The sequence below is a fragment of the Equus caballus genome, chromosome 16 (genome assembly GCF_041296265.1).
Source record: "Equus caballus isolate H_3958 breed thoroughbred chromosome 16, TB-T2T, whole genome shotgun sequence".
Taxonomy (NCBI): domain Eukaryota; kingdom Metazoa; phylum Chordata; class Mammalia; order Perissodactyla; family Equidae; genus Equus; species Equus caballus.
In genome coordinates, this window is record NC_091699.1 from 27,303,310 (window position 1) to 27,328,621 (window position 25,312).

Sequence of the window (25,312 nt, forward strand, 5' to 3'; positions counted from 1 at the left end):
TATTCATCAATAAGCCAAAAATAGAGTATTAGGAGAATGCATGCATGTCGCATTAAATAACAACAGCTGAGTTAGCATTGTCCGACACTTCCATTGTTCTGGGAAGAACAAAATGCATATGCATGTAGAAGCTACAAAATACAAATCGTGCAATTTCAGTGATTCCACATATGAGTTAAATGCTCTTCTATTTGCATTTAACACTGGCATCACAGAACATAAAGATGCAAGGTCAAATTCATGCTAATAATTAACATTTTAAATTCTCCTTTACACAGAATAACATTAAACAGCAAAAAAAGCCATCATGACAACTCAAAAGAGAGAGACTGGAAGAAAGGAAAAAGCTTTGTTTATATATAACACTTTTTTCCTATGTTTTAAACAAGAGGTGCCACATTTTTGTTTCACACTGGGTGCCACAAATTACATCCTAAGCCACTAGCTATGTATAAAATACATTGGCTCTTATAGGGGAAGAGATTTTTCCTCTGCAATCATCTGACTAATATTATTCTAATCTTCTTCTAATAATTCCTCTTATTATGTGCATTTTCCTCACTAAGGATCCTGAGGATGTAAAAGCCAGAAATGGCCCCAACAAAGTTGGCAGAACGATCAAAATAGGATTAGCCAAAATACTAGTAACTGTAGCGGAGGAAGACATTTCCTCTACCCACTCTAGGTCCTTTTGGCCAGACAACGAATTAAATTCACATAAGACAGAATAACAGGAGAAAAATCAAACAAAGCTTTATAACATGTATGCATGGGAGAGACTCAGGAAAACTGAGTAACTCGCCAAAATGGTGGAGGTTCTTATGTTAAATACCCTCCTCAGCTAAAGGCAAAGGAGGATGTTGGGGGTGGGGGAGTCAGTTATGGGAGATTACCAGAAAAGCACAGTAAACAAGAGTAAGGTTATTATGCAGATTTAAGTCTTTGCCTTCTGCATTGATAAGAGTTTCTAGAGGCAAGGTCATCCCCCCTCTTCCTGGTACAAAGAGGGAGACACCTTTACAGATGGAGATTTTCTTTACAAATGTAAATGTCTCTTACAAAGGACAACTTCTGCTTTTCAGAGTTTCTCTCCTGTCTGTAGTTTTTAAAGTAACCAGCCCAAAATAATCCTCATGCCAAAGAGACATACCTTGGGGTGGCCAATTCCAATCCTCCACATAAGGCTTATTTCAAGGGACTAGCAATCTCTGACACGAGAAGTTAGAAGCTCTCTTTCTCTACTAGCGGTATATCTATTTACGTGACTCACTAATGCTTAATTGTAAATTGTCTCTATTCTGTGTTTTTTTTTTTATTTGAGGAAGATTAGCCCTGAGCCAACATCTGCTGCCAATCCTCCTCTTTTTGCTGAGGAAGACTGGCCCTGAGCTAACATCCGTGCCCATCTTCCTCTACTTTATATGTGGGATGCCTGCCACAGCATGGCTTGCTGAGCGGCGCCATGTCCACACCCAGGATTCCAACTGGCAAACCCCAGGCCCTCGAAGTGGAACATGTGAACTTCCCTGCTGCACCACCAGGCTGGTCCCCTATTTCGTGTTTTTAACTGTTAAATAACATCTTACTTAATAACTCTTCCGATGCTTTTATAATTGCGTATCTGCACTTGCAGTTGTAGTTTCTGTTAGCTGGGGTATGAGGTACCTAACAATCATATTGGGGGTTACAGTTTACAAACTTCTAGACCTGCTCTGCAGTTTTGCAGACATTCATGCTATAACCAGAATGTCACCTCATCAATTAGGGTCACTCTTACAGTTACTTATTTAGTCATCTAAAATGGCTGATTGGGAATGGGTTGCTTTATCAGCTTTTGATTACTAGGTTGTCTGCATCCATGTCCAAATCATGCCTATACTTATCTTCCCAGTGATTGTGATAACAGCTTGAAGATGATTAAGGGTCACCTAAAGTCTCTTGAATCTCATCTTTAAAATAGTTTGTAGTGTAGGATCATTTTATAATTACTAAAGAAACAATGGAAGAGGTTTTTTCATGGGAAAATATATTTGGGAACCTATCACCTTGGCCAAAAGATTCAAGGAAAAGAAAGATACCTCTTTTTCATTGTTTTCAACTTTAAAAACGTTTTGATTTTATTGATTGTAACCCACAGCAATTGGACTTCGTTAAAAGAGAAAATATTCGAGTGATGAGACTCACACAGTATTTTATGGACCATGATAGAAAGTGTGTAAGCAAACAAATGCTTGGAATATCAAGCGGCAAAGTCTAATCCCTAAAACTATAATGACCCAAGAAATGTTTCATCAAAATAAGCGCTTTGAATTTTTCTGCCTGGCTTAATGGCAGTGGTGGGGCATGAGAGAGTAATGGGAGGAGGCAGAATATTTACTCTGGCATAGTCAGTGAAAATGGCTATTAATTTAGAACCCACTCACCAATTCTTCTAGATGGCTAAAAGAGAGGAAAAGGAGGAATCACATACTGCCATCAACCTTGTCCTTGGATTGACTAAGAAGTACTACGTTTGCTCACTAGAGCTGCCCTAACAAATTACTACAAATTCAGTAGCTTAAAACAATAGAAATTTATTCTCTCGTGGTTCAGGAGGCCAAATGTCCAAAATTAAGGTGTCAGCAGGGTTGGTTCCTTCTTGGTGGCTCAGAGGGAAAATCTGTTCCGTCCTTCTCTTCTAACTTCTGGTGGTTTATGGAAACGCTTGGTGTTTTCTTGGCTTGCAGTTGCACAATGCCAATCTCAGCCTCCACCTTCATATGGACATCTTCCCTCTGTGTGTCTGTCTCTATGTCTTCACACGGCATTCTCCTCTCTCTGCATGTCTGTGTCCGAACTCTCCTCCTCATAAATGGATACCAGTCATTGGATTAGGACCCGCCATAATCTAGTAACACCTTGTCTTAATTTAACTAATTACATCTGCAAAGTCCCTATTTCCAAATAATGTCACATTCATAGGTACACGGGCTTAGGTTCTTCAACATATCTTTTTGGGGGATAGAATTCAACCTGCAGCGCTTCTCAAACTTGGCTGCACGGGTGAATCCCATGGGCAGTTAAAAAACAAACCAATGCGTGGGTATGGCACCCCAGAGATTACAAACTCATCAGGATGAGGTGAAGACAGGGCATCTAGATTTTTGAAGTCCCTCAAGTGATTCTAATGTGTAGCAAAGTCTCAGAAGCACTAGACTAAAGGATTCCAGTTAAAATATCCTCAAAAGGATATTTTTGAATAGTGAAGTGAGTGTTCCAATGAGAAAAATCTCTTCTCCTTTAATCATTTTGACCAAAATGAAGAAAATTCAGAAGTAGGTGATCAAAATGAATAGCATGTGATCAAAAAGAATTTTAGAAACTTACCACTTGACGCATGCCCACTCAATGAGCATTTTAATATGTGCCGTGTGTTGGGCCATGTGAGAGGTCCACAGGTGATCAGTAGAACCTTAGAAATCAGCTGCTTTTCCACCGCTCTCTGGAGGTAGGAAAGAGTTCATTGTGTTTTGGCTAGTTGTTACTAGGTATGAAAATTATTCCTTCCCAAAGACACTACTCAGTTACTAGAAAATAATGGAAACAGATCTTTTTATTTTTATACATCAAGTGGTGAGATGTTCCACAATTATAACAGAATTGATTACTTTGTGTTGTTTTATACCTATGGCTACTCAGGTTAATGCTGTATCAAGTTATTAAAGAAAAAGCATTTCCATGGGGTAAACTGGCTGAAACGTAAAACTCTTTCTTATATTTCCTTTTTCAGAGCCAAAAAAAGTCATTTGATACAGATGTCTAGAAATGTCAAAATATTATTTATCACACTACCACATAGGCTCATTAGGATCCTATCATGGCAACTAAATCAACATAAACTTGTTTTCCTTGCTTGTCTCTTGCTTTTCTATACAATGTTTTTTATCTAGCATCTTATTTTACCTCAATTTACTGTGTATCATTGTTGTGGACTGAATGTTTACATTCCCCCAAAATTCATATGTTGAAATCCTCACTCCCAATGTGATGGTACTAAGAGATGGGAACTTTGGGAGGTGCTTATGTCTTGAGAGTGGAGCCCTCACGAATGGGATTAGTGTCCTTAGAAGAAGAGACCAGAGAGCTTGCGCTCGCTCTCTCTCTGTCTCTCTGCTGTCTGCCATGTGAAGATACAACAAGAAGGTGGCCATCTGTAAACCAGGAAAAGGGCCCTCACCAGAACCCAAGCACGCTGGCACGCTGATCTCAGATTTCTAGCCTCCCGAAGTGTGAGAAATGTTTGTTGTGTAAGCCAACCAGTCTACGGTAATTTGTTACAACACCCAGCGCTGACTAAAACAATCATTATTTTTATTCTTTACACTCCATCCAAGATACTTTTTCAGCTAATACCAGCCATCCTCCATTCATTAAAAAAAAGTTTTTGTCATTCTCTAATTCCCCGTGAAAAACTTACTTTTACTTTGAGTTTAGAAAACATCCTTTATTTCAACATATGAGCTAAGATTTATTTATAGAAAGCATTTCAAACATACACATAGAGCAGAAGCCCACTTTTAACATCAATAAATTTACTAGTGTCAAAAAATTAGCATCATAATAACAATACGAGCAGAATTAAAATACACACATGTAAGGAGTGCTTTCTACAATTTAGTAGATGAAAAAGTCTTTATCTTTATTCCAAGAAATTTTGGTGGTCTGGAGGAGAATATTTTAGGTAGACCAATAAAATAGATACTTATTTTATTGTAAACCCACAGTAAAAGCTGATGAGGTAAGTTAATTAAAAAGTATGTCACTGCGCAAAAGCTCATATTTTCAATGAAGTAAATATGTACATAATAACCTCTTTTTTAAAACATCATATCTAACTGGGAAAGACAGTGTTATTCCCATTAATACTTGGGCAAAACAAAGAATATAAATAGAGTTACTAAATTGGAAACCTACATTGCTGCTGTATAGCCACTTACATTAGGGTGAAGGGTCTTTTTATGCAGTAATCTTTAGCCTGCTGTGTAACAGATTTTCAATTCAAGAGCTGTGAACTTCAAATGGCCTCATTTCTTCCTCAGTTTACAACCTCATCCCCACCAAAGGGCAACTGCTAATTACATTTGTACACATCCTCTTTACCAACTCTCTTAACCTTCTCATTCTGTTGCCATTTCAAATTTTCATGAAATGTACCTTAAAAGACTGACTGAGAGGATCTAGCCTGTTTTGATCAAAAAAAAGAAAAGGACAAACGTTGGGTGGTTTCTATCCTAGCTCTACCGCCCACAAACTGGGGAAAGTTACATAATCTCGTCGTCTTCTGTATAGGAAACTAATATTCATTGAGATTTCACTCTGGACTAGTCATTGTAAACCTGGAAGAAATAATCCTAAATTGAATTTTATGATGTCATGACTATTTAAGTAATTCCAATATTGTTTTTTAACTTCCACTAATTCACATCCCTAAAGTTTGGGATATGTCAGCTGGCCTATATGTTAGCATGGAAGGTTTGGACTATATCCTAGCTCTTCAAAGTTTGGTCTGTGGACCAGAAGCACCAGCATCATCTAGAAGCTTGGTAGAAATGCAGAGTCTCAGGCCCACTCCCAGACCTGCTGAGTCAGAATCTGCATTCTAACCAGACCCCCAGCTGTCTGCAGACACAGGAAGGTTTTTGAAGTGCTGGACTAGATGGTTGACAAAATCCACTTCAACCTGCAGGCATGTACAGCACACAGCAGAGAGTCTGGAATCAGACCCCTGGATTCAAGGCCAAGCTCTGTGACTTACAGTTTGTGTAATCTTGGAAGAGAGAGCTTCCAAAGATATGAGGTCGCTTTCCCGTGCCTTAGTTCCTTCATCTGTAAAAAGGTAGTTACCTCATGGGGTGTTGTAAGGGTTGCAAAGTGCCGCATATAAGCAATTAATATAGTGCCTGGCATGCCAGAAGCTCTTTCCATCATTAAACAAACATTTATGGGACACCTATCATGAGTGTGTCAGACAGGTGCTGGCAGCTGTGAGTGCAGCAGTAAACAAGACAAAGTTCCCACTTGCCAGAGCTTCCATTCTGGTGAGGGATACTGGCAATAAAAAAATATGTAAGAAAATGTCACATAGGGATATGCTCTGTGAAGTAAAAAGAATGACAGCAGAGCTATGATTAGGAAGTTCAGGAAACATCTTCAGAGGAAAGAAACAAATAAGCAGAAATCTGTATTAGTTATATTTGATTAATACCCAGAGCTAAGTTCCAGGCACAATGCTAAGCATTTTATATGCATCCATGCTTCCAGAATCTTCTAGTTTGACCTACGATCTCTACATCCAGATATGAACTAAAACTTTGGGACAGTAACATGGCGATGTCCAAAGGACTTGTCTTTCCACCCATAGAAACGAAAAGACTCTTTTTACAGAAATAGATGTGTTTAACTTAGCAACTTGGCTACATTCCAATTTATACTTTTACCTAAGAATGTCAGTCTGTGGGTTTAGCAGATATTTTTCTTCATTTCCTTTTGCTACACAATAAACAGGCAAACAAATAACTGTTATGTGGTGTCAGTGGCATGAAATAGCTTCTATATTCCAACACAGTCAGGGTAGCTTAATAATGGGAAGATGATCTCACATTTTAAAGTGCTTTGATATAAAAGGTGCCATATAAAAAGGAAGTTATTATTCTTAGTTATAATACCCTAAAAAAAGGATTTGCCATCTAAATGGCTACTGAAACTTAACTGCAGAATTGCTTATAATGCTACAATCAGTCGAGGCCAAATTCAATAAAAACTCCATCCGGCATTCACACTGAGAAGACCCACATGTGCCTTTAATTTTTTTGTTTTTAATTTCCTGGGCTTTCGGCCCAGAAATTGGATGGAAATTTTATTTAAACCTGCTCTTGTGTATCAACTTTTGGTAAATATCAGGTTTTCAGTTGACTCACATTATGCTTTACATTTTGAGCAAACGGAGGAAGTAAAATGATGCATATCTCTTTCTATACTATATTTATATACCTCTTACGTGTTCTGACCATGAAACGGAGGCTCACAGTCAATGTTCATCATTACTCCTACAAATTTAGGCTGTCCCCCGCCTCTGCTGCAACAATAGACTCAAAATTCTATTAAATCCCTTTCTAGAACTAATCAGCTTTCACCAGCACAGGCAATGTAATCTGAGGTTGGAAATGACTAATTATTTGGAGAGGGCGGTGAGGGGTTCAGGTTTAGATTTTTAGATTTTTCTCTAATTGAAAGAAACTTCTCTCTTGTCTTACCCCAGTCACTTGCTGGCTGGGGGCCACTCCCCTCCTTGATGAAAACGCTCTTTCCCTTCCCATTAGACAGGGCGTGTATGTATATATTACAAGGAAAATGCATTATGAGACACCAACTTGAAAATATTAAGAGAAGAGGCACTCCTGTGATGGATGTGGGCATGGCAGTAATTGCACCTGCTAGGTGCAAGGCATGAGCATAATTTGCATGTAATGTTACCTCAGTTCCTTCCAGAATACACCAGCTCTACCCAATAAAACATTTTGTCACACTCAGGGGGTTTGCCAACATGTTCCCAGATTGCAAGCAAAAAGATTATTTACAGTAACCAATAACAACTGAAACGACCATAAACAACTTTTCCGTACCTGTTCTATTTTTTCTTTTGCTAAGTAGAGAGGCCTTAAGGAGCGCAAATTTACTGCAATTTAATTCTGATGGGGAAAAGCACATTATTTTTATTTATAGTAGTGAGCTCTATCTATCCTTGCCTCCCCCCTTTCAAAACATAAATAACCCCAGCTTTTTTTTTTTTTTAAAGTCCACCCATTACTTTTAGAGGGAAGAAGAGTTTCCTAATAAAGTGAGAGATTGGACAAAAGTGGCCAACATCGGAGAAAGCTACCCGGTGTATCCCAGGACCCTGCTGCATGCTCATGGGAAAACACAGCATCACCACTGTTAAAATATTTCTGGGGTGCCTTGCTCAAGCCTTTAAAGCAGTTTCTTTCTGCCAACTGGAAGGGCTGGGGCCCTGCATGCAGGGTTTATTGTAGGGAGCAGCGCCCCGAATCTTACTGACTTGGTTTCTGCCTCTTGGCTTTAAAACCCCCCTAAGGAGAGTTTTTCCAGCAGTTTACATTCCATTCTGAATTGCAGCCGATGAGGCAGGAGCACTTATTTCTGGGGGAAGTGAGCAAGAATGTGAAAGAGCAGTCAAAACAGCCTTTCCCTTAAACCCCTTCTCGAGGCTCCTTTGCCCAGGTTGCTGCCCGTGAGGAGGGGTTGTGTCCCTCTGACAACAGGAAGCACAGAGAGGAAAGGAGAAAAGAGGGAACAGGGCTGTACACTCTTGTTTATTTCTAATTCAACTAACGTGACTAGATTTTTTTACTATAAAAGAAAAGTAAATAAGATAAATTTTAAAAACAAAGTCAATTATAAAATTCAGTCCCCATTTCAGTCTTCCAATGAGTATTAACAGTATCCTATGATATCCCTCTAGAAATTGCGAATGCATAAATATGCATACACACATGTATATAAGCACAAAACTGTCAATACTTTTCCTGAATTCACTTCTTTCTCCAAGACCCTCAGTGGATCTTTCAAGACCCTCAGTGGATGCCCGAAACCATGGATAGTACCGAACCCTATATATACTACGTTTTTTCTATACACACATACCTATGATAAGGTTTAATTTATAAATTAAGCACAGTAAGAGATTAACAACATTAATAATAAAGTAGAACAATTATAACAATATACTGTAATAAAAGTTACACAAGATCTCAGCAACCTCAACATACAATTTTTTTCTTTCCTTCTTAAATCAGAACTTTCACCTTTCCAGTTAAAGGAAGCGCTTTATGGCTTCTCTTTGGCATATCTGAACTGCTAGCATCACTGCACTTTGGGGCCATTATAGAGTGAAATAAGGGTTACTTGATCACAAGCACTGTGATACCCTGACAGTTGATCTGATAACAGACAGGCCTACAAAGTGAATAATGGACGGACAGCATATTCAGCACGGACACCTGGACAAAGGGATGAGTCATGGCCTGGTAACATGGTGGGGGACCAAGCAGTGCACAACTTAAAATTCAAGAATTGTTTATCGAATTTTCATTTAATATTTTCGGAGTGCAGGTAACTGAAACTGGGAAAGCGAAATCTTAGATCAGGGGGTACTACTGTACCTCTTCAAGGTCATCTCCCGCCAGTAGTAGCAGATGTACCTCCCTCTTTGTGGCTGCGGCATTGTATTCCACTGTATGTCTCCACTGTATTTTAATTAGCCATTCTCCTAAGAATGGACAGGTAGGTTGTTTCCAACAGCTTTTCAATTACAAGTAAAGTTGCACTGGTAACCTTTGCACAGGTAATGGAAGTCAGTCTAGCCTAGCCGTCCAAAGACTTTCCAACAGGCTTTCATGCAAGTCCAGGTCCTCCAACCGACCACTCACTGTATGTATTTAGGCAATAAAGGTGATAACACCTGCCTCAAAGGGTCCTTGCAAGAATACAATTGTGATTCTTCTGACTCACTGAAGCCTTAGGCAAATTAATTTCCTCGCCACTAACTCAGGGAGTAACAGTTCTAGGGTTGCTCTGGGGACTCCAAGAACTCGTTCACTTTAAACTGTGCCCTCCACTACCTGGTACACAGCGAACCTTTAATAATTATGCGCTTTAATATTAAAATCGGCAATATTTGCGCTCTTGCAGGATCGCAGCCACATGAGGCTTTCCTACAAGTGGCATTCCTACCTTTAACCCCGTGCTCCCTGGGCCCCAGCTGGGCGCGCACGAGGCCACCCAGCGGCGACACGCTGCCCTCCGTGCCCTCCCAGCCGCCGCCCAGGGCCCTGCGGAGGCCGGACGCACGTGTGCCCACGCGGCCGGGCGCGGGGCGCCGCGGGTCGGGCGGGCGCGGGGCCGCGGGGGGCGCTGGCGGCGCGAGGCGCGGGCCCCCGTTGGCTGCTCGGCCGCGCTCCCCGCCCCTCCCGCCCGCGCCGTCCTCCCTCCCTCCCGTGCCCGCGCTGGAGCGGCGGCGGCGCCGGCAGCAGCCACAGCAGCCTGGCGCGCGGCGGCGGCGGGCGCCGCGGGCTCGGCCGGGAACGGCGCGGACTGGGGCGCTGCGGCGGCGGCTCGCGCGGGCGCGCACGGCTGCCCACCGGGCCCGGGCCAAGGGCGGCTGGCGGGCCGGCGGGCCGGGCACCCGGTGAGCTGCAAAGACCAGGTAGGTCGGGGATGCCCGGCTCCTCGCTGCCCCCGGCCGGGGGTGCTGAGAGGAGCCACTTGCCGGGGCAAACTTTACGCGCTGGCTTCACGACTCCTCAGCCTTCAAGTTTGTTTGCCGGGAAATGCACCCGACGGGTCGGGAAGAAGAGATGCTTCTCCCAGCTGATTTGCTTTGGGGAGATTATTTTTCCCCTTCTAGGGCGAGGATTGGTTTTGGAATGGGAAAACTCCGCATCCCCGCTTGAGCTTGGGGAAACGCGAGGTGGGTCCCTCTGGTTTGCCTTTAGCGTAGCAGATTTGGCCAGTGAAAGTTGGAAAAAAAAAAAAAAGTTGTGAACCGTAGTGGCGCAGAGGAAGGATCCCAGGTACATGGTGCAGGGAGTGGAATGTGATAGCTTTTTGCCAGAAATCCCCTTCCTGGCTCCCAGCTCTGAGGAAACCTGGGTGCAGGATTTCTCCATTAGCGATCAAGTTTTCCAAGCTGCATTTTCTTTCCACTTTCAAATCTGCAGCCATGGACGGAATCCCCTGTCGCGTTTGTTTGCCAGGTTATCTCTGATGGGCTATAGTCCAGGTGTCTTGAGCTCGGACCCTGGTCTTGGCTGCTTCTCCGTTCAGGGCTAAGGAGCCCTGCAAAGCTAACCAAGCAGGTAAGGGAATATCAGGAACGGAAAACCAGGAAGTGCCAACCGGGCAGCCCAAGTCACGGCATCATCAAGAATATTTTGATTGCCTGAAATGAATGAACAGCTCTGGTCTCTGCTTGTGCAAAGCTCCGCACGGCTCACCAATCCTTGTGTCCTTCCTTGTATTGCATTTGCTTATTGATTTACAACAAGGAGATGCGCCCAGAGAAATGATTTAATAACAAACGGTGCCTGCTACGGTGAGGAGAGCAAATCTCCGTTCTGAGCCAAAGGGAAGGGAACAGACAGAGCTCTGAGAAAGGAGTGGCCAGTCTGTTCACCTCAAACCAAGATGTGGGGAAACAGCTAGAGAAAGCAACAGACGGGAGATATGTGATGTGCAGGAGGGAGGTGAGAAACCCGGCTCATATGGTGAGTAGGTAAATCCAGAAATAATTTAAAGATGATTAAGCAAGAATAACTCCAAAAAGAATAGTAGGAAGGCTGTATGTGCTGTGGTTTCTGTCTACCCCCACAGAGATGAATATCACACTAGCTGAAAAAGAATCCTGATCTGTAAATAGATTAAAAACTGGAATTAATCAGAACAATGAGTCAGAGCCCTTCAGAGATTGAAAGGAGTAATTGCCTTTGAAAGAGCTATTATGTCTCAATATCCAAGTCAAATGTGTTACTTTTGCTTTGCTAGCTGTGTTTACTAACAGTAACTTGACTTTGGCTGCAGTAACCTGGCATCTGAGTTTGTGGTGTTAACTCTTTGTGGGCCGTCGTATTAGGGAGGAAGTTGTCTGCAGGTTCATATTGACATCCATTTAAGCAACACTTGCAAAATGCCTAATACGTACCAGGCACTGGTTGCAATGAGACAGGTTCTTGTAAACGTTCATAAAAGAAATTTGTTAGGGTTCATCCATGCTAGTGGAAAGATGCTGCCTTGCAAATTATAAAAATCGCGGCTTCAGGAATTAACTGGTTTTTGAATGATTACTTGAAGTCAGTTGAGAGTCAACATGTGGTTAAGGACCCCCAAAAGGATCAGTATCCACCAGGGAAATAGAGCAAATTCTTGCACATTTTTTTAGATGGATGGCGAGGTCGAATGCAGTGAGTAACCCTCCTGTCTAAAGATGGGATAACTGAGACACTGAGTGGCTAATTGATTTGCAGGATAATAGATTCAGGCAGACAATAACATTCAGCCCCATGTCCTACTCACTGTCTGGATGTCATTAATGTCAGCCTGAAGACATGAAGGCATTAAGTTCATTTCTCCAGGAGAACTCTTTTAAGTATCCTTCACAACACAACCAGATAGCTCAAGTGTTCCTTAAAATGGCAACAAAACATTTAATGGGACCAAAGTGCTGAGCAATTTCAACTGAAGCAGAGATTAGCTGTGGACAGTAGCTGTAGCCTTTCTGTTGCGATTTATGTTCAATTTTATCACTGTCACTTTTCATATATGTCTAGTTATTACAAACTAATAGCCTCTTCGCTCTGCTAGCAAAATATGTCTTTTTCTTTTATAAATTCCTAGCTCCTTCTCCCACATTCAGTACACATCTTCCTGCTTTGTTTTTACAGTGTAATTTAAGTGTCCAGCTTGAAGTTCTCATTACCTCTTAATATGTTTTGTGCTGAAATTGTATATAGATATAATTGCCCCTTTCAGACTGCCAGATGTATATGTCACTGTATTGTGGCAGTGCCGCCAAACAGAGAAGCATATTACTGATTCTGTGTTCTGTGTTTTCCAATTACCATTTAGTAAGTTATCAGCAGTAAAATAATGTTAATTTTATACATTGGAAGATATTCAGATGGCAGGAGGATTTATTGATGCTGTGCGTGTTTGCTTACCATCTCTGATGTAGTCATCACCACCAGTCCGCCTTTAAGCCTTCTGATCTTAGGCAGTTACTTTGTGTTTTTGAAGGTGAGCATCTCTGAGGTGTCCCCATGATTTAAATATGCATTTATTTGTCACTTAATGCTGGTGGACCATTTCCTTTCTTGCAAACAGGATATTCCTTTCTTTCCTTTGCCAAAAAGATATTATCTTTTTGCAGAGATGTTTGGCAATAATTACCATGTTGAGCCACAGAATAGTTTAAGATAGAACATTTCTTTGAAATTGATGGGTAACAGGTCTCAGTCTCAAATCTAATTTGTATACAAATTTCAGAAATGGCTCAAATGTGATAAATGGTTTATTATTTCTGGAGTTGTACCCCCCCCCCGCCCCCATCTATTTCCTAAACACAGTGGAACATTTCTTTTGAAAATATGCTGCAGGAGAAATGCACTCCCTGGTTGAAACTTTGTATGCCAGGTTTCAATCCATAGTGTGTTTTTATTTCCCCCCTTTTATGTACATGTTATAAACAAGAAATAAGGGTTTGTAATAGAAGTGCTGGCAGAACTTTATAGCATCTCAAACAGCTCTGCTACTTGGAATGTAAATATTTGTAGAATCTTAACTGTGCAAGAAGCTGTCTTGCAAAAAGTGAGAAAAAATAACTATTAAATAGGATAAAATAATTCAGAAGATATGCATATTCCTTATTGCGGACATATTATTTTAAGAAATAGATTATATATCTTATAGCAATTCCATAGCACTCTCTTAGGTGCCTTTATAACTCACATTGGAGATTGTCTATGTTCTAAAACAGTAGAACAGATTTGTCCCATTTGTTTTCCTAAGTCCCTTGACTTTAATTGCCTTTCAAAGGTTGAGAGATGAGATCTGTAATTCTAAAACCACTTTGATTACATTGCTAATAAATGAGCCTGTCAATATCCTATTTTTAATAGGATAAAGAATTCTTGGGACCATTACGATACTTTAAATACTCTTATTTTGGGGAAATAGTACAACTCAGATGGCATGTCTCCTTTTGATTCTAACTGAAATATTTCTAAAATTTGCCCACTTCATCTCCACTCACATTGTCCTTTTCCAAGTCACCATCTTCTCTCTTGGGACAATTGCACTGGCTTCCTGCCTCCTTTCTTGCTTCCTTCCCCAAATCATTATCTGCACAGCAGTTGGGGCAGTATATATATATTTTTTTAATGTGAGTTAAATTAGTACTCCTCCTCAAAGTGCTTAAATGGCTTTCTGTTGCATTCAAGAACTATTAAATATTGCCTACCAAGCCATGTAGGATTTAAGCACTGCCTGTCCCGCCAGCATCATCTCATGCTAGGCTTTTGGGAGACAGAGCTGCAGAAGCTTGCTTTCTTGTCTGGTTTGGTTGACCTCTTTCCTACCTCAGGGCTTATTCTGTCCCTTTGCCTGGTAGCCCCCTCTAGCCTTTACCCCCAAACGCACGTGCATACACACAAACACACACTTACAGATTTTGAGTGCTGCTCATGCCATCAGTCACAATTTAAGTATCATTTACTAAGAGAGGGCTCTCTAATTTCTGTCCTCCTCTAAATTAGGGCACCTCGTATCTCCCATAGCACTCATTATAACTTGGAACTATTTCCTTATCTGATTCCTTGTTTACTATTCTGTAAGCATCTTCTAAGCGGTTAGTGCATCTGTTTTACTTACTCTTGCAAAGTCGCTCTTATCACAGTACCTGGCTTGCAGCAGAGTTTGATAAACCAATAAGAACTATGCTTTTGGGGGGTGCTGAGTTCACAGTCTGTGACCGGAGCAGCCCTGTGACTAAAGACCCTGTCAAGACTGTCCATATTCTTCAGAAGTCTACTACTGACCTTCACAGAGTGTTCTTTCTGTCATGTTGCCCATGATCTCTTAGCTCTCTTGGATAGCTGCTGCTTCAAACCCATTGGGTCAAAATGGGATTCATCATTTTTCCTCCCAAGCTGGTTTCAGCTTAAGTGATCTCTTCTTTCTTTTACCGAATCATGGTCCTCAAGACACGTTGCTCTACTGGTCTTTGGCACCATCCTCTCCCTTTGTCCCTGTAACCAGTCAACTGATTGAAAATAAAGAACATTACTGGGGTTATTATTTGCTAGCCAAGCACTTTACTCCCTTGACACCTCTTACCCCAATGCAGCAGATTAAGAAACAGCCATCCTACCCTACTCCCTTTCTTGCTCCAGTCTTTCCAACACACGGTACTGTGTGAATCCATGAGCCAGACACCTTATGTCATTGGATACCCACTGCCTAGAGGAAAAATGCTACTGATGCAGCCTGTCTGCATGAGACTTCTTCCCTCTACTTCTCCCCTGTGCTTAAAGTTCCAACCATAGGGGCTTTCTTTAACTTCCTTGAAAACTCAATATAATACTTTTAGCTTCAGGATCCTTGCATTCATGACTTCCATCGAGAGCCCCTCATTCCCATCTCAACTCAGTTCCACCCTCAAATTCAGTGTTATTTTGCTAGGAACGCTCTTTACTTCCCATCCTACCATTTTTCCGGGTGATAACCCGCCTATTTGTTCCTCTGGGAAGCTTTTACTGTCCTCCTAGACTAGTCTTGAGCTCCCTGCTTCTTTAAAATTTTCTTCTTTAGACGGAGAATGGATCAGGATGTAGTTATTATTGCACAGTTGTTTAATATCTGCCTTTCCTGATAGTCTGTGGGTGGAATGGCACACACGTATTAGGATTTGGGTGTGGAATGAAAGAATGATAGTTTGATCTCTTTTATTCACGTGAAATTCTACTGTAGTTGTATCAGGGCTTCTTTTTTATTGGACTTAAAATTATTTTAGTGTATAATCTAAAGATTTTATTGTATTTTACAGTCTCTGGGTGACAAATCATTACTTGACAACAGATGAATATGGTGATATGGTCTGAATTCAGAAAATTCTATGACAAACATATGCCCTAAAGGAAGCATAAGCTAACAGTTGTCACTACTGAAGGCTGGTCCTTGATGTAATTGGCTTATTTTAGTGCAAGGGGGTAATTTGGAATTCTCCAAATTCATTATTTTATTAGAGTAAAACATTGGCATATGACAGAAAGAACTAAATGACCGCATCACAACAAATCAAAAGCACATCTTCCTAAAACATGAATAATTACTTATAAATAGGGGAAACCCTTGTGGGCATTAATAGGTCTCACCAATCATCTTTCAATTAGAAAGGCCCTCTTATAGAGCTGAAAATACTCTCTCTTTCACTGCTTCCCAGTTTATGATCTTTCTAGAAACTTTAACTGCTCTGTTGAAATCATGGAAATTCCTTGGCCCTTACAGGATTTTCTGAGTTATCTGTGGAGGTGAGACTTGTAACTTACAGTTTTAAACTTTTTATTTTAAAATAATTATACTCACAAAAAGTTGCAAAAAGAGTACAGAGAGTCCTGTATATCCTTCCTGCAGCTTCCCCCGATGGTCACATTGTATATAGCTGTAGTATAATACCAGAACCAGGATATTGACATTGGTGTATTACTGTTAACTAGACAATAGAACTTATTCAGTTGTCACTGTTTTTTGCATGACTATGTACATGTCTTTATGCAGTTTTATCCCCTGTATAGAGTCGCATATCTAGGATTTTAATTTAAAGAACAAATATCCCAAGACATGCACTTTCCATGTAAGCATACACTAATGGCCTGTTTTTGCAGATGTCTTCCTGGTTTCAAAAATTCCACTTCCACAGACGTTTTTCCATGCAAAGATTTGTCTTGTTATTCTTAAATATCATGAACTCCTTCTCCTTGGAGATGGCTGTATGTAAAAGTTACTATGGAAATGGAAGTCTTGGCATTTTATAAACCAGAATGTGACATTTGGGTGGTTCTCTGTGGTCATCAGTATGGGAATCTGTGTTGACTTTCCATGCTCTGTTTAAAAAGTTGTGCAGGTAACTGTGTTTGTTTATCAATGTAATCAGACTTGGAGAGGATTTTTACGCCACCAGGGCAAAGACCCAACTGAATACTTCCTTGTACTTTCTAACTGAATCACAGTCTATTTTTATTTCTTACATAGAAATATTCACTCTTTAAAATAACTTAACACGTTGCAGAAGATGGTAATGACCCTTTTCAGGCAATTAAAATCAACCCGAACAATATAGCTAGTGATCTAATCTGATGGCTGCTGCTCACTCAGGCTGGCCGCCTCTGTGAATGTAAAGCAGCAAAAAGTTGCTGATTACCAGTCATCGTTACTAATTCTAGTGAATATTCTGAAGGCTCTGGAATACAGATAAGGCACATTTGTACTAAAGTCGAGTGCACGAGCTGGTAGACAGTACCCGGCTTACCCATACCTGTTCCTTTTGCCTACAAAGGCATTTACATTTGTATGTACTCGACAATTTGTCACTTTTCTCAACTATTCTTAGTGAAGCTTTACTAGGAGTTCTTTTTATTTTGTTAAGTAAACCCAACTGGGAACTGTGTCTGTTGGCTGTAACTTTTCAAATTTGAGCCTTGTAAGTCAAAGGTTTTCTCTCTTTCTCACTTTTCATACCATTCAATAAATTTTTTTCTCATATGCAGTGGAAAGATATACATGTTTATTACTAATTTATCAAACCGTTATTTCACCAATATTAAATAGTAATTACTGCTATGGAGTTGGTTCTGCAGTACTTAGCGGCAATACTAGTTTTTAAAAAGAACAAAAGGGTCTCAATATATGGATTTTGTTATGTCATAAAACAAACTACATATTCTGTGAAGATGCTTATAAGTGGAGGACATATTTCCACATAAAGGGAAATTCTAGAATATAGGCATTATCTTCTTTTAATCTAATAGTGCCATAATTGTCTGTTGCTGTAAATGATTTTGCATTATGACTCGCTTGGAAATATCTTTTGTCATTTTTCTGGAAATTACTTATGGGGCTTTCCTCCTGAATCTTAATTTTTTTATTCTTCCATCTCATTGTTACTAACCTGATTATTTCTTTGTCATTCTTCTTCTCACCCCACTTTGACCTCCCATACACATTCATGTGCGTGCGTGCACAGACACACACACACACATGCACACACAATACTCAAGACATAGATGAGAGTAGGTTACAGAATTAGCACCAAAACATAAAATTCATAATGTAAGAAATGCAGACATTTCCTGAGCATTCAAGCAGAAGAGAAAATCAAATAAGGGAGGCGTTTTGGATTGTATATAGGATCAATATGCCCGTGTTATTTCAAGTTAGTCAATTTCTTCCTCCTCTTCCTTTTTCTTTTCCTCTTGCTCTCCTTTTTTTACCTTAAAGAAGTTTTCTTTCTTGCTTTAGGGTCATATTTTTGAATTGACTCTTCTGTACTGACCCCTAGTGGGTAAATGTTTTGAATTGTCTCTAATTGAGAAGATTACTATATATATTTGTTTGCAGGGTTATTTTCAGGGTCAGGGAAGGCGACTATAAAATTTCTCTTTGATCCTCAGAGAAAAATAACTTTAAAGAAGGATAAAGCACACATTAACCCTTTGGGAGACTGTCTGGAAAGATGGCTGCAAAATACCTTCCTTGGCACTTTGAGTGGTGACTTGCTCTTCCCTTTGAGCAATGACTCTATTTCCCTTTCCCCTGAATCTGGGCTGGCCTGTTAACTTTGAGCAATAAAGTGTGGCCCAGGTGGTGTTACTGTGAATGTGGAGCCTCAGCCTTAAGGGGCTGGGACCTTACATTCTTGCTCTCTTCCTGCTTTGAGACTGTCATGTAAAGAAGCCCAGGCCAGGCTTTTTGAGATTGAAAGGCCTCATAAAGACAGAGCGAAGAGCCAATAGCTAGCCAATAGCCGGAATTGTAGTCAGTGATGTGACTGAAGCTGTCTAGTCCCAGTTAAGCCATCAGATGACTGACATTGCATGAGTGACCCCAGACAAAACTAGCAAACAAACTCCCCAGCTGAGCTCCGGTCAAATTTAGAATCATTAGCAAATAAATTGTGTTTAAGTTATTAAGTTTTGGGATAGTTTATGCAGCAGTAACACACAAACACATATTATAATTTTAAAAACACAATTAAGAAAGGTAACTAAATATTTTTAAAATGTGAGGTCTTTTCTCTTTTTATTATTTTGTAAATGTATCAGTCAGCTTTTCTTTGGTGACAGACCATCTGAAAATCGCAGTGGCTTCTAAGGACAGTTATTACTCACCTGCATTACCTGAGAGCTGTGGGTGGGTGGTGGGTCATATGGCTGTCTTCCATGCTGTGGATTGACTGTGTGCCTGCTCTAGGTGGCTTTTCATTCTGAGATCCAAGTTGAAGGTACAGCTATGTAGTGGGTACCGTGATGCTCCATCCAGGTCTACCAATTTAGGGCCAACATACCTACCCATGTCTACTTGGAATGTCAGTGCTGGTGGCTCACAGCTTTATCCCTCACTGAGAATTTCCCTTTTCATAGGGAACTGTCGCGGGTAAGGTTATCCCGCCTCCTCGTGACTGACTGATGCCTGGCCACAAAAACCTAGTCCCCTTCCCTTAATTTAGGATGACCCTGAAGAGCCATCTCAGCCCCAGAAAGCCCATTAGGACCAATGAGGCCTCAGTTGCAGCAACTTTAAATTTCAGGGTACCCCTCTGTCTGTTCATGCTTTCTTATACTTCCTTAAAGCTTTTTCTTTTAAGAGCATTCCTCAGTAAACCTTCCTCATCTCAGATTTTGTTTCTAGGGAACCCACGTTGAGAAAGGCCCTTATCTGGGACACATTCTCACGGCCAAGGGCAGGAACCCAAGAGGCTTAGTTGAACCATGCAGCTGCATTCAAAGATTTGCCTAGGACTGATCATATATCGAGTTTTCTCACATTTCATTGGCCAGAAGTCAAGTATGGCCAATAAAGGAGGAGAAGGAGAAGTGAATGTTTATGAATAATAATATAATCTACCATAATCTGCTTCCCTTAGTCTCCTGCACACAAAATACGCTTTTAGTCACATATACACAAATTATACTAACCCCCTCCACAATAACTATACTCCCAAGGTCTTGTCTAATCATCTCAGGTCTGAAAGTCTAAGATTTTATTATAGTCTCTACATCTTATAGCAGAAGTGCAAAAAGCTGAAGCAAAGCATTACTAGCACATTATAGCTTCTGCCAGGTCCTGGCATATGTTTTAAATGTTGGCGTGCTTTTGAGAAATTACATGCCCAAGACGAGGAGAAGAGACATATATTCCACGTATAGGTCTAGGGGTACAGAAGGAATTTTTGTGAACAAGAACAAAATTTACTTATTTGAATTAGCTATTTCCACAATAATTCTATATAGAAAGCAACCAGAAAATTTCAGTGGCTTAAAACAAGAGGAATGTATATAGCTTTCACTCTCACAGTTTGGCTTGGGTAGCTCTGCTGAACTCAGTTGGGCTTGCTTATATTTTTATGGGTCAGCTGGGAGTTCGCAGATTTTGGCTGACCTCAGCTAGATTGCTCTGCTCAAGCTTCAGGTCTGGCTGGCTCAGGTGTTTCCACATCTTATTCTGGCATGCAGGCTGAAGGAGAAGCTCCCTTGTTGAAACTGTTCTCATGCCAAATATAGACGTGCAGAAGGACAAGTGGAATCATACAAAGTCTATTAAGATCTTGGCCTGCAACTGGAATATTATCACTTCTGCCATACACTGTAGGCCATAAGGAGAAACATGGCCAAACTCAAAGTCGTGGGTGGAGAACTTTCCTCTGCCCCTTTAGTGGGAGGAACTGCAGAGTCACATGTCCAAGGGCATAGATACAGGAATGAGTGAAGAATTTGGGCCAGTAATGCAATCTGCCATACCAGCAAACCTCATATCCATTAAGCATTGTAAATGCCCTCCTGATCCTAGTTGCCTTTCAAATTAGAAACAGGAAATGTAAAATGTCACTTTATTGCCTTTGAATGAATTATGACTCTCTGATTGCTGCCTAAGTGAAGGAGTCCCGTGTGAGGCTCAGTAATACACAGAGGTGGAAAATAGAATGAAAGCTCTCGGAGAATGTACAGTGCAACTAGAGGAACTAACATGTATTTGGAATCAAGCGAACAAAATCAGGAACTTCTGCCTAATGGTAATGTGTATGCTTCTTAATCCAGGCAAACTCTGTCTGCCGCTTAATAGCGTGTGACTTTGGGCACATTAATTGACTCTCCTAATCTTCAGTTTCTTCGTCTGTAGGGTTGGAATATTAGTTCCTACTGCAGAGATTTTTTGTGATAAATACATAAGGTAAGGCCTACCCGTAGGAAAACTCATTAGTTTTATTACCTGTTGATGTTTGTGGTTTTATTGGTGTTGGTGTCCTTATTATTCAATATACGTGTTTTGTGTATACTCATAGAGTAAAGGAGATATAGTGTATGTTAAAAGACAAGAGAATTGGGAAGAAGTAAAGGAAGCTGAAGTGACTTTCAAGTGGAATGATCAGAGAAAGCTTTACGTGAATCTAGGACTGAGCTGAATCCTTAAGGTGTGGAGGGCTGGAAGTCAAAGCACAGGCTGTCTGGTTGCTAAAAGCTGGCCTGGCAAGTTCTTGAACCAGTGCGTCATTTCCGTGCTTGCTGTAGTTGAGAGACTGTGTAAGGGGATACTTGGCGAGCTGTAAGTTCTAACAGTGGAAGGCCTTGGTTTGATCAGGGTGTCAGATATTATTGGAGCATGGAGGTAGATCGGAGGCCATGCCCTGTCATGAATCAAACAATAGGAGACTGGTGAGGAGGTGGATGTAGGTAAAATATCTTTAAATAGCTTTTATTTTTTGTCCAAAAATCCTTATAAGATATACCATCTTAGAATCCATTTTACCAGTGAGGCCAAAAAGATTCATAGGATGACTCAGGTCAAATATCAGGTCACTCTCCTAACCAGAAATGGAATCCTTATTTCCCATGACTGGAATCAGTGCATTTTTCACTCCGGAATAACCTCCTCTTAGAAGAAACATTTGTGTAACTGTAAATGGGAACTATTGTCTTGTCCTCCATAGTGATTCTGAGTGAACTTGTCTCTTCATCTCAGACCCCAAGTGGACCCACTTTTCTCTCTCTGTAGGATTTCATCTCTAGGACTGGAATTGAGTTTACTTTTCAAGACCTTCTTCAGCTTCCCTATTTAGCTTTCCCTCCTTGGTCCTATTGGTCATAGAGTCTTTGGGTGGCTCATTTTCCTTCTCCCTCATATGAATCATTCGTTTCCTCTTTTCTTCTTCATTTGTAAAGCGAGGGACATAGAAACTAACTAAAAACTTTCATCTACTGGTGGTGCTTTCCCTTCCATTGCCCCACATTGATACCTGGAATCCTCTCAATGGTTTTCTTTACTTCCGTCAACATCATACCCATCTTTTTTAAATTTCAACTTATGTCTCTCTTCTGTCTCTTTGCTCTGGTCAGCTTTAGCAAAAGATCTAAACCTATTTATCTGACTCTTTGCTTTGTTACTGTTCAGAAACTATTGAGAATCATTTACCGCCCCTGGGAGAGGATGATTCTTCCTTGTCCCAATGATGATAGCAGGCTTGATCAGGTGACTTACTTTGGCCCATGAAATGTGGACATTTCACATTTAGTCACTTCCTGCAGGGGCTTTGGGAGCCAATACATGGCTTCCTCTGTTCTCATCAGCTTCTGTGGGCATGGAAGCCCATGTTGAGTTGTAGCTTTCGTGAGCCTGGGACCTGAGTGACTGCAATGAGAAGAACCCTTTGTTGACCTTCAGTAGACGTCACACAGCCTTCGTTGTCTCCAGCCATGAAGATTTTCAAGTTGCCGGTTAGTACACCATAGCCTGGCTTATGCTGATCAACATACCACTTCTACTTGGATGTTTCACAGCCTGTCAGCCTCAATATGTACAGAACTGACCTCATCAATGTTCTTGCCAAATTACTTTTCTACCAGTGTTCTCCATTTTCCCCACAAGAAAGCAACATTAGCATCAAATCAATTGCTCAGACCAGAAACCTAGGATTTCTTCTTGACTTCTTCCTATTTTTGAAGCCCATATTGAATTAGCAAGCAAATTCGTCTTCCCTATATCTGCAATATCTGCTGAAACTGCCTGGTTCTCTCCACCTTTAGTTTCAACATTTTCAATTAAACCACCATCATTTGTCTCAATTACTATGAAAGCATCCAGTGTGGTTTCTCTTGTCTCCGATATCCATTCTTAACTATTTCAATTCTATTTCCACACTGTAGTCAGTGTTTTGTTTTAAATATGAAGTTCTATTTAAATCCTTAGTCCTTAGAAAACTTGAGGGAATTTGAGTTGATCTTAGGGTAGGGTCCAGATTACTTGACGGGGCTCATAAGGCCTCTGTAATCTCACTCCTGCTGCCTTCTCTGGCCTTATTATGGGCAACCCCTACCTGTGTTCCCTGGTTCTTAGTGATGGTGGACATCTTCAGTTTCTTTAGCAGGCCTTTGCATATGCTGTGACCACTGGCTATAGTACACTTCCCTGCCCTCTTTGCTTCCGCCCCCCCCCGCCCCCCCCCCCACCACATTCATTCATACATGCACACTCACCCAGGAGCCAGTGCCTGGCTCACTCCTACTCCTCTTACAAGTTTCAAATCAAATCACACTTTCTGACCAGATGACAATCTTCTGCTCTACTTTTCTCTATCTCTCATCATCCTTATCTAATGTCTGTTTTCTAGGTTGAATAGTCTGAGGGTAGGAAACTTATCATTCTTGGCTACCCTAGGGCCTGGCAGAGAACAGGCTCTCAAAAATATTGAACCAATTAGATACAATCCACAAATAACCTGCACACCACTCATGATGCTCCCCTGTTTGAATGCTTGTAACTCTTTGTATAGTTTAGATTTTTCACCACCGTTTAATGTGGATTAATTATGTGCTAAGCACTATGCTAACCACTTTATTTTTTTTTAAAGATTTTATTTTTTTCCTTTTTCTCCCCAAAGCCCCCCAGTACATAGTTGTATATTCTTTGTTGTGGGTCCTTCTAGTTGTGGCATGTGGGATGCTGCCTCAGTGTGGTTTGATGAGCAGTGCCATGTCTGCGCCCAGGATTCGAACCAACGAAACACTGGGCTGCCTGCAGCAGAGTGCGCGAACTTAAACCACTCGGCCACGGGGCCAACCCCCTAACCACTTTGTTTAATCCTTACAACGAGTAAGTAGTATAGCTACCCTTCTTAGGGTGCTTATTACATTGCTTCAACATAATTATTTCTAGATTTTAAAAACATCTCCACATCTAGATTTTAACTCTTTGCTTTCATGGCAGTTATTGTACTATATTCTGATTGCCTTTACTTGCCTGTATACCCCTCTAAACTGTGAAATTTCTCTGAGTGCTGGTCACCTGTGCCTGGCACACTCCCTAAAACTTAGTAGGCATTCCATACTTGTTTGGTGAATAAATAATCATGCTTAAGCTCACATTAAGCAGTTGATATTTCTATTATTAATTTTATCTCTGTGCCTTACATCTAGTTGGTGCCTCTGGAAGTATTTGTTCATTGAATCATTTATAGAATTAGTATGAGTGGCTTACTTTATTAAGAAAGATGGTATAACTATGGAAGTCACATTGTATTGAATTCAACCTTGAATGTATCAGGTATTTATTGTTGGGTAACAAACCATCCCAAAATTTAGTAGTTTAAAACATTCAGCTTAATGATATAATAATATTGAGAGTATTATTGGAATTTGAACAGGGCTCTTCAGGGACAGCACATCTTTGAGCCATGGGGTATTGGCTTGGGTGGCTTGACTGGGCCTGGGTGATCTAAGATGACGTCACTCACAAGTTTGGTCCCTCATTGAGCTAACTGGAATGACTGGGACCTGGATGGGTTGCTCGCTCTCACTTGTCATCATTTGGTAATCCAGGCTTGCTTTTCTTTCTCTTACATTTCAAGAGAGTAAAAGTGGAAGCTGCAAGGCCTCTTAAGATCTGAGCCTGGGATTGGCAGGCTCATCCTGCATTCTGTAAGGTAAAGCATGTCGTAAGGCCAGTCCACAATCAAGAGTAGGGGAAACAGACTCTACCTCTTAATGGTAGAAGCAGTATGGTGGACAGCATTGAGAAGAATTGTTGGCTGCCATATATACAGACAATCTTCCACTCAAGGGAACATGCATGTCTTCGAAATTTTCTTCTAGAAATGTCCAAGATGCCCTTAATTGGTATGGTGACTAGAAAGTCTGTTCTGTTAAATCTGATGTCTTGCGAGTTACTAAAAGTTAACATGATTTGTAAAACCTGAAGTAATTTCTAAGACTCCTAAATGACTTACCCATCCTATTTTCCTCATCATTACCACATTTATTTTTAGTATTGCTAGAATTATCTGATTTTTATCCTTAAGAACAATAAGCAGAAATTAATCTTGATGAGTGAATTAGGATGAAAAGTGTCACCTACAAAGATGGCTTTTAACACTGTAAGCTTGTTTTAAATGTGTTGTGATGATATTTGATTGGTTTTAAAATTTACATATGCCAACTAC

The 25,312-nt window shown here is 40.7% G+C and overlaps 2 protein-coding genes across 6 annotated transcripts in view; one reads left to right on the plus strand and one right to left on the minus strand.

Moving 5' to 3' along the window:
- The window catches only part of LOC138918166 (uncharacterized), a 130,703-nt gene that overhangs the window by 100,751 nt on the left and 4,640 nt on the right, over positions 1-25,312 (minus strand). Inside the window, exons 2-3 of the mRNA XM_070238365.1 lie at positions 9,790-10,306; positions 3,367-3,481 (exon numbers count right to left, since the gene is read on the minus strand). Of these exons, the coding sequence (XP_070094466.1) occupies positions 3,367-3,481; positions 9,790-10,306 (632 nt within the window). The remainder of the gene's footprint in view (positions 1-3,366; positions 3,482-9,789; positions 10,307-25,312) is intronic.
- The window catches only part of CNTN3 (contactin 3), a 317,098-nt gene continuing 301,908 nt past the window's right edge, over positions 10,123-25,312 (plus strand). For 3 of the 5 annotated variants that reach the window (XM_023620075.2, XM_023620078.2, XM_023620077.2), the window contains exon 1: positions 10,123-10,261. The gene's annotated coding sequence lies outside the window, so the exon portion shown is untranslated. Of the gene's footprint in view, positions 10,262-10,830; positions 11,322-25,312 lie in introns of those variants that run through there. The other 2 variants (XM_023620076.2, XM_070238601.1) reach the window with 2 other exon arrangements.